The sequence below is a fragment of the Trichoderma atroviride genome, chromosome 6, assembly GCF_020647795.1.
Source record: "Trichoderma atroviride chromosome 6, complete sequence".
Classification (NCBI taxonomy): domain Eukaryota; kingdom Fungi; phylum Ascomycota; class Sordariomycetes; order Hypocreales; family Hypocreaceae; genus Trichoderma; species Trichoderma atroviride.
This window is the reverse complement of record NC_089405.1, coordinates 3,585,047-3,601,180: the sequence shown is the minus strand read 5'-3', so window position 1 is coordinate 3,601,180 and position 16,134 is coordinate 3,585,047. Positions and strand designations below refer to the sequence as shown.

The following is a 16,134-nucleotide window of genomic DNA, read 5'->3' as shown; positions in this document are numbered from 1 at the left end:
AATTTAATGTATCTCGGCTTCAGCGCGCCGACCTTTATATCGAGTGATCAAAAACGGCAGTGCAGGATTCGCACTAGCCACGTTATACTTCCATTCGGGATAGATGCTTCCGGATACTGGGCTTAGACGTTGAGCCAACCCGCGTTGTGGCTGAATCTACTCCGTACAGAGAGATAGACTTGTGTAAATATAACGAATCAGGCAATAAACGAGTCTCATGGTAAGACCTCCGTATTTCTGTCTGACTGGGCCAAGACTCTCTGGTCAGCGCTAATGGGGAAAAGGATTCGGCATGCAGCAGGAGGATCAAGAATTCATTCAAAGGCCCTGGCAGTGTTGCCTGGAAGCCCTGCCCCTTCACAGATTCCCCATTGGTACGGCAATGATGGCGTAGCCATTGGTTGGTTTGCCTTGCAAGCCAGGCAATACGTGTGTTCGCCATGCCACGGGACACTCCGAGTACTACTCCGTAGCGCATCATATCGATCTACACAACGTCCATGCATGCAGATCTGTAATCAGATTACGGAGTATCTGCCTGAAGGCCCGATATCCAGTTTTTTCGACTTCATGGACAGCAGCAGGCCAGTGGAAGAGGGAGAAAATCCGGGGTGCATTGTTCGCATGGTGCAATGTATCAAAGAGCGAATTGCTGGGCAATCCACCTACCTATCCTTGTCTCATCAGATATTTCATCGTGGAATCGGCGATGTAAGCGATGAATCCGCTATAAATTAAGTTGTAAAATACACTCCGCAGTCGATGAACTACACATACCTACAAGTAAGAAATTTTACCCAAATAAGAAACTGGTTAGTTCCACTTTTCTCTTAGTTGCACTGGGAGTGGAATCGTATGCTAACCCTTTCTTATTTCATGACAGTTCTATAGTAACGTGGTATATAATGGCATGGGTTTTACAATGGCTGATATTGATTAGTGTTACAAAGAGTTAGAGAGGCTTTCATAGCTGTCCGCAGTCAGCGGCCCTGGCGGGGTGTCAAAACAAAACAACTTGCATTAGTAGTACTACTAGCACCCGGCAATCCTACGCTAGAACCTCGAAAGAGAAAAATCCCCTTTTCCCGTACTCTCCCTCCCCTGTCTTTTCGTTTTCTCTATTAAATATACGCCCATGTTTTAATATGCGGGTAAAAGGGATATTATGCAATGACACGAGGGAATCTGCAGGATTTATGCTCCATGCCAAGGTGCACTGCCAGGCTATTATGCAGGTCCCCGGGTTCTTGTTGGATTTTAGGCCGTTTTAGAAAATAGAATTGGTATACCAGGATCCTATTACGCTTCATTGTGTGGAAAAAAAAGTGCCGATGAACAGACGCCGACAAAGTTGTCGCTGAGATATCCCGATTCTGTCAAATCTGACATACATCCGGCACGCTTGCCCGTATTTAGCATCTCTTCAGTGAGAAGCAATACGCTCTGATATTTGGTAAGACGCTGCGATTGATTAATTCACGCGAGTAGGTATCAGTCTATTGGTCACGTTTCTTGGTATGTTTGTTAGCTCGGTGAAGCCATATCTTCATCGGTAGATAGGAGCTGAATGAAAGAAATTTCGGGATGCTTTGTCAGTCTGTGCGCCGTAGATAACGTCCTATTTATGACGCCATGCTTTGAATGAAGCGCATACTTGTATGATATTGCCAATGGAACAATCAGGATCATCACACGATACTGATGAATAGGTTGTACAACTTGGATATGGACGCAGCCAATATATCGGGAGTTGTTTTCTCTCCCCAAAGCCATGCAACCCCAAAGTCGTACCTTGACCAAATCCACTCAACTCTCAGAGGTTCGGACATCTATGTGCCCCTTTGCAAAGCCCTCTCAAGCCTTCCACAAACGTGGCAAGAAATTGCCAGCCAACATCCTAAAATTGCTTCTCTGGAGCATGGCCTTACTTATGCAAGATATTTTCCCACGTGGCTCCAAACGGGAGACACGTCGGGGTTGGAAAATAACATGTCAGGGATTGTCACATTGCCACTGTTGACAATAATACACACTGTTCAATATGTTCAGTACCTACAGCTGACCGGCATTGCACATGCCGATTTCCTACTCAGCCTACGATCAGGAGGCGCTCAGGGATTCTGTGCCGGACTTATGGCGGCTATGATTGTTGCAGTGTCAAAGGACGAAACTGAAGTCATTGCGAATACTGCCAAAGCTGTCCGAATCTCCTTCGCCATAGGGGCGTTTGGTGAAGTAGGCTGTGATTCGACTTCGTTGAGTTCTACTACTATGGTAGTACGGTTGAAATCTGGCTCCGAAGTTGAAGAAATCACACGCGAGTTTCCAGAGGTAAGAATGATCCCCATACTCCTAATTTACGTATGCTAAAGATGTCGAACAGTCCTACGTTTCTGCGATATCCGACTCCAAGACGATAAGTCTCATCGCTCCTTCAGCAGAGATTGCTACAGCCCGGGCGTACGTCGAAAAACTGGGTCTATCATCCAAGATGATTCACATGCGAAGCAATATACATAATCCGAAGAATAGAGCTCTTGCAGAGGAGCTTTTGGGCTTCTGCCTCGGCAATGCAGACTTACAGCTACCAAATAGTGACAATCTGCAAGTTCCCGTACGATCGAACAGAACAGGCCAAGTCCTTACAAACTGCTCTCTCACAGCTGAAATCATAACAACCATTCTAACATCGTGTTGCGACTGGAATGCTGTCATCAACAATCTGGCACATGATCTCCAACAGACGGGAAATCAGTCTCATCGTATAGCCATGATTGGCCTCGGAGACTGCATACCTCTCCCACCGTTTCAGAAGAACGACCTTGATATCACCAAGTTGGATATCATGGGCATCACTGAAGGCTTAAAAAAACCTTCGAGGGATCAAAGTCTATCATCGCTTGATCTTTTCCCTCCCGGCTCAATCGCTGTGGTAGGCGCTGCTTGTCGCTTACCGGGAGCAAACACACTGGAAGAACTCTGGGAGCTCATTTCTCGAGGAGAATCCCGGCTTGAAAGCCTACGCGAGGATCGAGTAAAGCTAAAGGAATCTTTTCGAGCATCACAAGATAAAGATTGGACCACAGGGCGAATGTGGTTTGGCAATTTTGTGGATGGAATTGATAAGTTTGATCACAGCTCCTTTGGTATAAGTCCGAAAGAGGCAGCATACATGGATCCTCAGCAGCGTCTTCTCTTAAGCTGTGCCTATGAAGCAATGGATGCCAGTGGGTATCTACATAACCATCGACGAGAAAATGGCGACCCAATCGGGTGTTTCATCGGTGCGAGTTATACCGAGTATTGCGAGAATGTCACCGCATATGCTCCCTCAGCATTCGCCGCCACCGGAACCATTCGTGCCTTTCTTTCCGGCAAGATTAGTTATCATTTTGGCTGGACTGGGCCTTCCGAGGTTATCGACACCGCATGCTCAGCCTCATTAGTGGCTGTTCATCATGCCTGCCGAGCTATTCAGGCTGGTGACTGCCCAATGGCCCTTGCTGGCGGGGTTAACATCATCACCGGCATTCAAAACTACATTGATCTAGGGAGAGCCGGGTTTCTCAGCAAATCCGGTCAATGCAAGCCTTTCGATGAGTCTGCAGATGGCTATTGTCGGGCAGACGGTGTAGGGCTTGTTGTTCTGAAACCGCTCAGCCAGGCCGTTGCTGACAGGAATCATATCCTTGGCGTTATCCCTGCTTCGGCTACGAACCAAGGCGGCCTATCTCATGGAATTACAGTACCGCATGGCGATGCTCAGAAAGCACTTTATCGTCAGATGGTCAAAGCTGCGGGTATCGAACCCGAGCAAATTACGTATGTAGAGTCTCATGGTACTGGGACTCAAGTGGGGGACCCTATCGAAGTTGCCAGCATTCGCGAAGTATTTGGTGGACCATCTCGGCGATCTCCTGTGCACATTGGATCTCTCAAAGCCAATGTCGGTCATAGTGAAACTGCTGCTGGAGTTGCCAGTCTTCTCAAGGTTCTCGCCATGTTTGCTCATCGAGGCATTCCCCCACAGGCCGGGTTCAAAACACTGAATCCGAAAATCCCCGCTCTTGAGCCTGACAACCTAGGGATTGCAACTAGGCTGATACCATGGGAAGCAAAAACGCGTATTGCTTGTGTAAACAGCTATGGTGCTTCCGGAAGTAATGCTGCTCTCATCTGCTCAGAATGGAGTGCGGGGAGCGAGAAGCCAAAGACTACTTTATCGTCCTACCCGGTCTTCCTGAGTGCGAATACGCAAGAAAGCTTGAGAGCTTACGCCAGTCGATTGGCTTCATACATTCAAGACTCTGAACAAGGATTGAACATTGGCAGCGTCGCATTCACTCTTAGCGAGCGCCGAAAACATCATCGAATTCGGTGGTCTACCACGGCGCACAGTCTATCCGATCTAACACATCAATTGAAGTCAGATCTTGTAAATAGCGTTGAAATACCCAAAACAAGAAAACCAGTTGTTTTGGCTTTCTCGGGCCAGTCAAAGACGAAAATTGGCCTTGATCCAAGTCTATGCGACATGTATCCAAAGTTCCGAGCTCATTTGGAGAGCTGCAATAGCATCCTGCGAAACTTGGGCTACTCAGATATCATGTCTTCCCTCTGCCAGTCTGAGGCCGTCACAGACGTGGTTGCGCTTCATGCAGGCACATTTGCTGTTCAATATGCTTGTGCAAGATGCTGGCTAGACGGCGGATTACAGGTAGACGCAGTAATTGGCCACAGTCTCGGCGAACTCACGGCGTTGGCTGTATCCGGCATTCTCTCTTTGGAAGATGCTTTGTGTTTGGTTGCAAAACGAGCATCTTTAATCAAGGAGAAGTGGGGCGCTGACACAGGAGCAATGCTGGCTATCTATGCCGATTTAGAGACTGTACAGCGCATTATAGCAGACTCAGAGACGGAGTTTGTAGACGACGGAGTCGAAATCGCATGTTATAATAGCCCTACCGCTCATATTGTTGCTGGAAAGAAATCGTCTATCGCTAGGGTTGAGAGAATAATTCACAACAGCCCCGAGTTCAACGGCATCCGGTATCAGGGTCTTGATGTCAGCCATGGCTTTCACTCCAGGTTAACTGAGCCTCTGCTCCCAGATTTAGCCGAATTTGCAAACACATTAACATTTAACAAGCCTCGCATTCCTTTGGAGACTTCCACAAAGATACCAGTTAATGGCTTAACGCCTGGTTACATCGCTGAACACTCAAGACATGGCGTCTATTTTAGTCACGCCGTTCAACGACTAGAGAGTCGACTTGGGCCTTGCGTTTGGTTGGAGGCGGGATGGCATACACCGGTCATCTCCATGACGAAGAAGGCACTTCAAAAGACTGAAATGCACAGCTTCCATTCGCTGAGTGGCTCGTCCTCTGCAGTCATCAACATGGCAGCTAGCCTTTGGAAACAAGGCGTTTCTGTGACTTGGTGGGGATTCTTCTCTCCCGAAGAATCGAAACTCCGCCATGTGTGGCTTCCACCATGCACATTCGATGATTCTCGCCATTGGTTGGATCATGTAGATCGCGCAATCGAAATGCAGCAATCTCAGGCTCTAACTCAATCAACAAGCGGAGGAGCTACTCCCCAATCTACCCAACTGGTGAGCTTTATCGGTGGGATCGGCAGAGATGACGAATTTCGGCTACACACTCAGACTGAAAAGTACAAAACCATGGTCACAGGTCATGCTCTTCGCCAAAGACCCCTGTGCCCCGCATCAATGTACATGGAATCCGCTGTAATGTGCGCTCAAGAGAGAGGGGCTGATTTTGAAGGACAGACGTTCCACTTCCGTAAGATTGGCTTTCACAGCGGTTTAGGCTGTGATGACCGTCGAGAAGTGAATGTCGTCTTGGGAGAGGACACAGGCGCCGATTCATGGCGATTTTCAGTCAATAGCACTGATAAAGAAGACCCAAGGCCTCTGCAAACAAAACACGCAGATGGACAATTTGAGGTATCAGTAAAGGCGCCAGATTACCGGATTTATGAGGCATTGATACTGGAACGCATGGAAACCTTGCTCAAGGATCGCAACGCAGAGCATCTGATGAAAAGAACTGCGTATGCCCTATTCTCAAGAGTAATTGAGTATTCCGATCTCTTAAAGGGCATTTCGTCCATCACCCTGGCTCCCGGCCAAGCTGTAGCCGAAATCGAGGTCCCAGCAGAGACATTCGACAGTCGTGAGAGTACCGTTGATCGATTTATGGATGCCATATCGCTGGATACGTTTATTCAGGTCCTCGGCTTACTCATCAACACTAGCGGGAAGAATGCTGGTGACGAAGTCTTTGTTGCAACCAGTATAGCTAACATGACGATTCTGCCATGTGATTTTAAGAGCCATCGAAGGTGGGCTGTGTATGCCATGTTTAGTATGGATGGAGATAAGAGAGCAGTTGGAGACGTTTTTGTCTTTTCTGGAGACAGAAGGTTAGTCGTTTTTGGGTCACAAATATCCTTCACAAAAGTACAATCCAGTGTACTTGAAGGACTTCTCGATGGCACCAATCCGCGAATGAACATGGCCAAGGCCCGCAACCCTGAGACTAGAATTGAACAGACTAGAGCTTCGGTCATTGCGAAAGAAGAACCTGGCACAACGCAAACACTCGACCAGCGCACAATGATTGGTAATTCTTCAAAGAAGTCACAGGAAACTCACCACAAGTTTGACGACATCAAGGTTCTGATCGCCAGCTACGTTGGAATATCGGCCTACGATATTCACGAAGATGAAAGCTTCAGCAGTTTGGGCTTAGACTCACTGTCTGCTGTCGAGCTTGTAGACGAGTTGCGGGTCAAGTTTGGCATTGATATTTCTGCGAGCGATATCTTGACAGCTCAAGTGGCTGAGCTTCAAAATTACTTTCTATCCAATGGGGGAGAATCGAGCGCGACAACGAATTCACACAGCACTATGGCGGGTGAGCTACCGAAATCTACAAATGGAGACAAGCTGTTAACAAATGGCCTCACTATTGAACATGAGGATAGGCATGAAAGTGTCAATGGATTTGCCAGCGGAGATACCAATGGCAACGCTACCGAGTATACAAATTACCATCTAGCCAAAACACCAAAGCCTCGACAACATATCAGGCACCGGATTGAAACAGTGACTTATAAAGAGGTGGATGGCATCGAAATTGCAGCAGACATCTTCATACCGCTGGAGCCACCCTCAGAGATCATGCCTATAGGTACATTCAACCATAAACCTGTCTATGATTATCGATGAGTGACTAACTTTGTCTCTCAACAGCACTAATGATTCATGGCGGCGGCCATCTGACACTCTCAAGAAAGGCTGTAAGGCCCTCACAAACATCGTATCTGCTTTCACATGGAATTCTGCCAATTAGTCTAGACTATCGACTATGTCCCCAGGTAAATATCATCGACGGGTCCATGACAGATGTTCGAGATGCCTATATATGGGCGAGAAAAGATCTTCCCTTGCTTATGCAGGCAAGGAGTATTAAAGTTGATGCTTCAAAGATTGTGGTTGTTGGTTGGTCTACTGGCGGGCATTTGGCAATGACTACTGCCTGGACAACACTAGCAGCTGGATTGCCACCTCCATTAGGAATCCTCGCATTCTACTGTCCAACACATTATGACCCTTCAGGTATTTACTATTATCCCACCAATCTCATCTCTTCCTCCTTTTTCCTATTAACATGACCCAGATGACTCACTGAGAATGGGCAAGGAGTATCAGCATCGTACCATGTCTATGAGCGAGATACAAAACTCGCTAGGAGCTCAGGTGGTATGTAGTAATTGTTAGTGGATACAACTATATTCGAGCTGATGCTTACATGTTCGCAGGTCACGAGCCACGCATTTAACAGCACTGATACAACAAACATGGGCTGGGTCAAACCTGGGGATCCCCGCTCAGAGCTTGTCCTAGCTCTCGTCAAAGAGAAAAACGGGGTAGCCCTGCTATTAGACGGAATCCCCACTGATGGAAATACACTGGGAGTCCCAGAGCCAGAGCGCGTCGCAGCTATCAGCCCTCTGGCTCAAGTTCAAAAGGGCAACTACCACACACCGACCTTTGTCATCATTGGGGACGAGGATGAAATCGTGCCATTCCATACTTCGGTGGACTTTGTGAGCACTCTTAACGAACAGGGAATAAAGAATGGATTCATTCCGGTACCAGGACAGCGCCACATTTACGATCTAACGCTGAGTCCCGGAATGGCGAAGTGGGATGATTGGGTGGCCCCGGGTTACAATTTCCTATTTGAACTACTGGGGATTGAGACGGAATAAAGGCATAATTGCTGGATTGACTATTTACACTGTAATAGTATTATTCGTTGCTCTTCAATATGCTCGCAATTCGACTCATCATGACACCAAAGTAGATGAGACAAATTTGGTAGAACATAATGAGTTCCTCACTGGGGTGTTGCCATTTATGGACCATGGCCGGGTACGAGATAAATCGATTTATTCATTACAGTTACAACTCTGTAGACGCAATAAGAAGGTCGGTAAATATGGTGTGATCATTGTATCATTATTGATACATACATCTGTTCAACTAGCACGTAATCAATCTTTATCACATATGACAACACGTGCTAGCATAGCAACAACGCTCTATATTCAGGAGAATGGTACGGTGGCACGCGCGTAGCTACAGTCTTATGCAACTAACGTTTATACGAGGGGAATAAGTCATCTTTTTGCTTTAATTTGTCCTTCTAGCTTATGTAAGTATTGCTTGTTACCATTGCTGCTCACGAAATGTAAGCTAAGCGTTATACGTCCTTTGGATTGCGGTACATCATATCCTATTTTGCTATATTCGCCGATCGGGTGGCTTCCGTTTGCTGTCGGCGATTTACAAGGTATAGCAGGCAATATAGGTTCCTTGTGGAGTTGTTGTAACCTGACCAGGGGCCAATACATGAAGGAACTCACTGCCCCCACCATGTACGGAGCAGCTTCCGCGGAATTGAAAAAACCGGACCCCAACCGGCAGCTCAATCTTTAATCCAGGTAGCCTGCTTTTTTTCCAGTACCGCACATATCCAGCGATGACATCCTTGTCCAAGGCTGTGAGTTCGCGAAGGGTTGCCGAACCCTTGCGGCTGACATCTGTTGCCATAACAACCGTACCCGAAGAGGCAGTTATGAAGTAGAGCTTGAAGAAGTCATAGAGCTTCTTGACAGGATAGACATCGGTGTCTTTGTCATCTGTAGCCGCTACTCGGTCTAGCCAGTCATCATATGGAAGTGAGTTTGTTATCCCGAGCTCGGCTCGGACAATTTCCAAGATCTCGCCCCATGTCTGTCTCACAGGGTTCTCCACGTGGGTGACCAGGCCAGGGGCTGCTGGATTCAGGAGGAGCTCAGTTGTCACTGCAGCTGCATCATCAACCGGGATCCACGAGACCGTCTGCGACACAAAGTTAGTGCTTACTTAAGAGTACCTGATACACGTATTTACGAGAGACTCGGAGAGAGACACCTACCCCTTGTATCGTCGGCAATATACCCAGGCTTTGGGAAGTTCGAATAAGCATTGGGATCTGCTCGATGACATTCCAGGCACTAGTCTTCCGCGCCCCCGTCAACTGGCCGCATCGAGCAATAGACACCTCTAGGGCGTCACTGTAGAGCAGCGATGCCTCTTCCAGCATCTTTTCGCAGACTAGTTTTGCATCGGCGTATCCAACGCCACAGGCGGCGCTTTCCACCTTCAGGGGAGTCTCAGGGATACTGTGTCCTGGATCGTCCAGCCCCAGTTTTGCAAGGACAGAAATCGACGATATGAACAAAAATCGGACCTTTTGCGGCGCTTCGACGGACAGCTGCAAGAGATTCTTCAAATAGGCAAACTGGTAGTCGAAGGATGGCAGTCGCATATGGAAGTTCATCGGCCACGCCGCGTGCAACACATGAGTAACCGTTTTCGAGACCATGGCGTAAACCATAGGCGGAAGCCCCAAATTGTCTGCCGTCGGGTCGATTTCCAGGGCTGTAACCTTTGTCCACTCTGCATCGGTTAATTCTACACCCTTGAAAACAAGAGAGGCCTTGTCGACTTTAGATCCTCCAGGAACTGGGCTGATTACGCTGCCGGGGCGTTTTCTCAACAGACAAACAACCTTGGCAACTTGAGGTGACTTTGCTAATTCCGCCAACGCATAGGATCCTAGGCTGCCCGAACTGCCTGTCAACAGCACCACGGCTCCTTCAACAAGTTTAGCAGCGCCTTCAGGGTTGCCTGCCTCTGCAGTTCTGAGAGACTTGACGGAATAACGCTGAGTAAAGTTTTGCACCTCTTTGCCAAAGGTTGTTCCGCTCGTGCTCGACGAGGCATTCTGTCGAAGTGCATCTGCCATAAGCCTAACAGAGTAGTTGACATAGACGAAATCTCTCCTAATAACATCAGGCGACGTTTCTGTAGCTGCGGATAGAAGAATTCTTCGCAATGTTGTAGCTTGCAGAGAATCTAGACCCAGAGTAAAGATATTGTCCTCGGTCGTCCAAGCTTCTGGTGACACTCGTAACTTAAGCCGCTTTTGAATCAGCTCTTTCAGTTCTTGCTCTAGGTTTGCGTAGTTGAGCGGCGGTACATCAATAGCACCATTGTCCAAGTCTTTGTAAACTTGGGTAATGTCTGCCTCAAGCAGCTTGAATACCTCTTTTCGCGCAATGGATCCTTTGTCTGTTCTAGGAACCACAACGCTGGATGATAGGACAATTATGGCGATAGGGGAGTAAATTCTTGCCGTGGCGTCCATCCGCTCGCCCGCCTGGACAACAATGGGCCAAATCTTGTTCTTAAACTTCTCCTTCTCGTCATCGGCGATGGGATCTGTAGGCTCTACAATCACACCAATCTCGAATTGGTTCTCTCCAAACGCAATGGCCGACTTGACCAGCCCAGATTCCGTCAATGCAGTCTCCAGGAGTAGAGGGTTGACTTTTTCACCGTTCGCAAGAACTACCACGTCGTCGTCGCGGCCAACCGCAGCAAAATCAGTTTCGGGAAATGCTTCGTTTCGAATCAGTTGATCGGCAATCTCGAATGGCTTCTCAGCGCCAAAGGGGAACACTGTCAGCCTGAACCGTCGTTCGCCATCGTGAGGATCCAACTCTGAAACCTTGAATAGCATGTCTTTTCGTAGTCTGAAATACTTCCAATCGTATCCATCCTTGGGCGCAAATGTCTTGGTGAGGGGACCTGTCTCTGTCGTTCCATACAAGTTAAGGAGTCGAATTCCTGCAGCTGCAGCGGAGGCTCCAAACGCGGCACTGAGAGCACTGCCTCCCGTTCCAACAAAATCCAGTTTGGCTAGTGTCTTCAAACCCACCTCGTTCGGTAGTGCGGCCATGTCCTCGAGAAGAAAAGGGACTGTCATCATACCCGTTGCGCCGGAAGTGTTGACCAGGTCTACAATCGAGTGAGCATCGGGAATACGGTCAGAGGCTGGGAAGCACACAGTCTTTCCAATCGACATGGACAGTCCAGGAGCAAGTAGACCGAATCCGTGGAAAAGAGGAAGGGTAGAGATGACAATCCCCTGGGCCTCTTCTTCTTTGTCGAAATCGCCATGGCTGACAGAGAATACTAGCTGTCGGTGAGTGAGAGCAATTGGCTTTGGAAGACCAGTGGTACCGGACGAATGCAACAGCAGAATGTTGGCATCAACGTTTTTCGGATAAGCAGAGTCTCTTTTGACCCTCTTGTCTTCTGCCACATCGTAAAATGAGCTGTATGGCTGACCGACATGAATATCGATGAGTTTGACGCCCCCAAAGGCTCCCTTGGTGGCCTGTGCGATCCTCTGTGAGATGATAAGGGAAGACGCTTCGGTGCTTTTTAGAAGATGGAAAATAGCCTCAGGACTGAGGCGTGCAGAAAGGACGAGCGGCTGTTACAATTAGATCTCTGAGATACGATGAATATGAAAAGGGTGGGGAAAGGGGAACAAACGGGAATACCCATGGACACCAGAGCAAACTGATGCACTATCAGGCCAAAGTCACTTTCCATGAGTAAAGCGACCGGAGGTCTCTCAGCCAGACCATTCTTAGTTGCGGCGGTCGGCACTTTGACGTTGTCTGCAATCCATTGAGCGCACTGGTCAACTGCAACCTTGAATTGTGCATTGGTGACGTCGATGAACGGTCCGTTTGACCGAGCCTGAATGCAAAAGAGGTGGTCGGGGTTATGGACGGCATTAAAGTCAATTAACTCTGGCAAAGAGTGTACATGATCTTCTTTTCTCTCTGAAGAGAAGAAGTCAACTTTAGCTTTAACAAATGCACGCATAGTGATCGAGTTATAGATTTATGCTTTGACTTGATGGCTAAGTGTTTGTGATATGCAGCATATGTGGCTATGCCGTAGATTATATATATTTATAGGACAATTGTTAAAAGCATGATTCCCGTAATTGCAAAACCTCACATCTATTAAAATTCAGTATAAAAGTAAGAGCTAACATTACTCACAAGTTACTCGTAGTTCAGACTAGAACAAAGTCCTCATTTAGAAGTCTATAGTTTTTATGCGTTTTCAGACATTTGGCCAAGAATTATAATCCGCCGCCTACACATGACTATTTACAAATTGGTAAATCTCACCGACGCATATGAAATTAGTCTATTGAACAGCCGATGGCATTTAATCCCTAGCTATATAATCTAAAGATAATGCACCAAGCGTCCATCTAGTTTATACAGCTGGTAGCCATAATACAGACACTCTTAAAGACAAGTAACGTCACATTAACCGTTATGATCCAATTTATGTCTGCTACAATATAATTTGTAGTATATGAAAATAATAAGGCGACATCGAGTGGCACTTCAACTACGTCAGTTTCGGCTGCGATGCCCTGGTGCTAGTTAACAGCTATCTGAAGATGGTTACCTAGAAACGTTTCTAGTCAGCTTCAGTGCTGAATATGTAATCTTTAGGTAGCAGATATGAAATGAATCGTGAATTTTGGTAAAATGTTTGCCATAGATCAAGTGGTGTTGCTTTGGTTTGCCCGCAATGAGTTACAACTGACAGTGCTGCTAGTTGGATATTTCTTCCATCACTTTTTCGTTTTCATGCGGAGCGCGATTAAACATCTGACGAAATATGATACCAAATAAACACATAGCTGAGAAGACATCTCGTTTGCGAAAACAAGCGGAGTGAGATGGCACATCAACTAACTGCTCTTCTTCCTGCGAAATAATCTTTTCTTCCTATTTTTCCTTTGTCTATATACAATGATATGTACGGAGTAAAAGTCAAAGAGTGTGCCACCATGAAAATAGCATTCTCCGTAACTTAGATGGCACATCTTCATTTTCCTTAGGCGCGTACAAGACCAAGACCTCCCTTCTTCAGGGTGGGAATAAATCCATTGATTGCGTCGGTTCCGAAGCTATTGATGTTCATGGTATCCTCTGTTCTCATCATCTGCCTAGCCCGAATGTGATCTACAACAGTTCGCTGCTGAGGAGAAAGGTCAACTTGATACGCTGTATCTGGATTCTGACCGAGCTTCTCCAGCATGCTTGAGCGATCTTCGGGCTTAACCGGCTCAAAGGCGTTGCTGCAAAACTCGAGAGTTTTGGAGAGCTCATCCTGGGATAACTTGCTATCCACGTCCGCTGTTCCTTGAATCACTATGAGAAAGGTCAATATGCGAGATCTTTGTCTTAAAGGCAGGAGTTACTCACCAGGCCTGAAAAAGGCAAACGCGCGGTCAAAATTGTCTTCGTCGAAGTCGCTTAGCACCGGCTCATTTTGAGCTCGAATTTGTCTATAGGCGCTCAGGACGACCAGCAAGAAGCGGACATAGCTATCGGCAACTTTCTTGGAATGCCAGTCGGCTGCTTCTTCTTCGGAGCAATCTCCCCTGATTGCCGCCGCAATAGTAGTGGCTGCAGACAGGCCACCGACGAAAGCCAAGTGAACACCAGAAGAAAAGTACGGGTCAATGAAACAGCCAGCATCTCCAGCGATTCGTGCATGGGGAATAGCGTATCCTGAAGCGCTGTACGAATAATCCGAAGCGGATTTAATATCTGTGATGAGCTCTCCATTCTCCATGAGCTTGCTGAGATCAGGCGCCAGCTCCTTGAGACAGTTCAAGTAAAATGTCTTGGAGTCAGGAGAGCCCATCTGCGACTTTCTCTCAGCAGACATCTTTTGATTCATAACAACACCAATGGAGACAGTGCCGTTGTGCAATGGGATGAGCCACGCCCAGCCGCTTTCATCTGTATCGATAGTCAGTTTTCAGAACTTGTCAGAACAAAGATGTAAGTACAAACCTTGCAATGCCTCAAAAAATGGAGAGTTTTCTCTCGGCGTCCCTTTTCCATATGCACCTGCACCCTTCCAGTAGCCCCAATTAGCAACATTCTTCAAACCTTGGTTGTATCGACGATTCTTCAAGTGTTTTGTGCTGAGCAATCCCACACGACCACTTGCGTCAACAATGTAGTCGAATTTGATCTCATGAGTGGAGTTATCATCCTTTCGCAAGTAGGTCGCTGAAACAGGTCGGCCGGGATACTCGTGAGGCAGTTCCCCTGACCCTTTGTATGGAGCGTCAACGAAATTAATCTTCTTGATTTGAACGCCGTCAAATGCCTTTGCGCCGCTCTTTGCAGCGTGTTTGAAAAGCAGGTGGTCTGCCTCTGATCGAACTACATTCCAAGCATAGTTCTCAGGGCCGCCTGCAGCAAGAAAATCTGTATCTGTTTTGCGCAAAGACAGGTTAGCATTTGATATAGGCATTCAATAAGCATAATACACGTCTACTTACATCCTTCCCGCTTTCTAGGGTTCAGCTTGAAAGCTGCGCCAACCTACAGTCAAAAAGAGCGTTAAAACAAGACCAAGGTTTCATTTTGAGTAATATTTTAGTTCAGGCCGAGGTTACCTTTTTCGTAAATCCATAATTGTCAAACTCTGAGTCTACATCAATGAATCTGAGAAAGTGGCGCATCGACGCCAGCATACTCTCTCCGATATGGTATCTAATACTAATTAGTGGTTTGTCCTTACTCTCTGTATCTAGATGACTTTGGGTGTAAAGCAACACCATGAATCTTGAATCTTGAGTAACAAAAGGGCTACCTACCGTGGAAACTTATCAGCCTCCAAGATGACCGTGTCAATGCCCTCCCTTGCCAAAGCAGAGGCAGCGTATGAGCCAGCTGGACCCCCGCCAACGACGAGGACCGTGCATTTTTCAGGAATTGTCATCTTTCTAGCGGATGCTGTTTATTCGTCTTGGTAATGATTACGGCGAGATGGGCTTGTTATTATTCCATGCATGCATTGCACGTCGACCCAAAAGAGTCTATTTGTATATTTCTTATTAGACTACTATCAATATTACCATAGCAAAAAGTCATACTAGTTATCGTGTGGTATCCAATTATGCCCGATGCAAGCAATAGAGACATTAGCAGGGATAAAAGCCTTGCTTATGTGGGATTACTTCTGTAACTCAGGTACCCGCAACATGTCGGGATATTATTAAAGCCAAGCAATATTTGTCGGCACGTAACAGACTAGGTCAAATGGAAAATCCTGATTTTAGTTAAAATTGGAAAATTCGCCGCAGACACAGTTGCGCCCCAACAGCTGAGACGCTAGTGAGGGATTGGATTTCCTAGTTGGTAGAGTCGATCGCCGCGGCTTAGATAGCGCATATTGCTCTCGTGTCATATAAGCACCGATGGACTGCTTCCTTTCGGCAATGCAATGGGATGATGCTGATCAAAGATTCCATTGCTTCAATCAAATGATATAATAAATTGTAATACGCTAAGCCTACTGTTTATTTATTTTCAAACTTGGCTTGGACATGATTAAGTAAAGCATCGCACTTCTTCCTCGTAGAATTAGCCCAATTATTGCCAAATTCCCTGAAAATAATAAGCCATTACATCTTTTTTATTTGGTACTAGTTATACTGGTTCGCCTTGCTTTATCTCCGTTAAAACTATCACTCTTGGCTCCGAGTCACTGCAAAGCCTTGCTGAAGCATTAACTGGTCCATTCAACGTGGGATTCTCACATATATATAGACTGCCCTACACTTGCAAAGTCACAAGGGC

The 16,134-nt window shown here is 46.8% G+C and overlaps 3 protein-coding genes across 3 annotated transcripts; 1 reads left to right on the top strand and 2 right to left on the bottom strand.

Moving 5' to 3' along the window:
• Window positions 1–1,989: 1,989 nt before the first annotated feature.
• TrAtP1_011802 (Type I Iterative PKS) lies at window positions 1,990–8,307 on the top strand (the record flags this gene model as incomplete). Its single annotated transcript, XM_014083446.2, has 5 exons — window positions 1,990–2,331; window positions 2,384–7,223; window positions 7,286–7,651; window positions 7,713–7,795; window positions 7,855–8,307. The coding sequence occupies 5 exons, from the start codon at window positions 1,990–1,992 to the stop codon at window positions 8,305–8,307; spliced, it is 6,084 nt and encodes a 2,027-aa protein (XP_013938921.2).
• A 577-nt stretch (window positions 8,308–8,884) lies between these two features.
• Window positions 8,885–12,328, bottom strand: TrAtP1_011801 (putative NRPS-like protein biosynthetic cluster; the record flags this gene model as incomplete). The annotated part of the gene is made up of 3 exons (XM_014084862.2): window positions 8,885–9,442; window positions 9,519–11,927; window positions 11,990–12,328. 3 exons carry the CDS (start codon window positions 12,326–12,328, stop codon window positions 8,885–8,887), a joined length of 3,306 nt encoding a protein of 1,101 aa, XP_013940337.2.
• A 1,038-nt stretch (window positions 12,329–13,366) lies between these two features.
• On the bottom strand, window positions 13,367–15,318 carry TrAtP1_011800 (uncharacterized protein; the record flags this gene model as incomplete). The annotated part of the gene is made up of 6 exons (XM_014083509.2): window positions 15,150–15,318; window positions 14,949–15,045; window positions 14,832–14,874; window positions 14,335–14,763; window positions 13,738–14,280; window positions 13,367–13,683 (listed from the first exon to the last, which is right to left on the bottom strand). Exons 1-6 carry the CDS (start codon window positions 15,272–15,274, stop codon window positions 13,367–13,369), a joined length of 1,554 nt encoding a protein of 517 aa, XP_013938984.2. The 5' UTR covers window positions 15,275–15,318.
• Window positions 15,319–16,134: the final 816 nt, after the last annotated feature.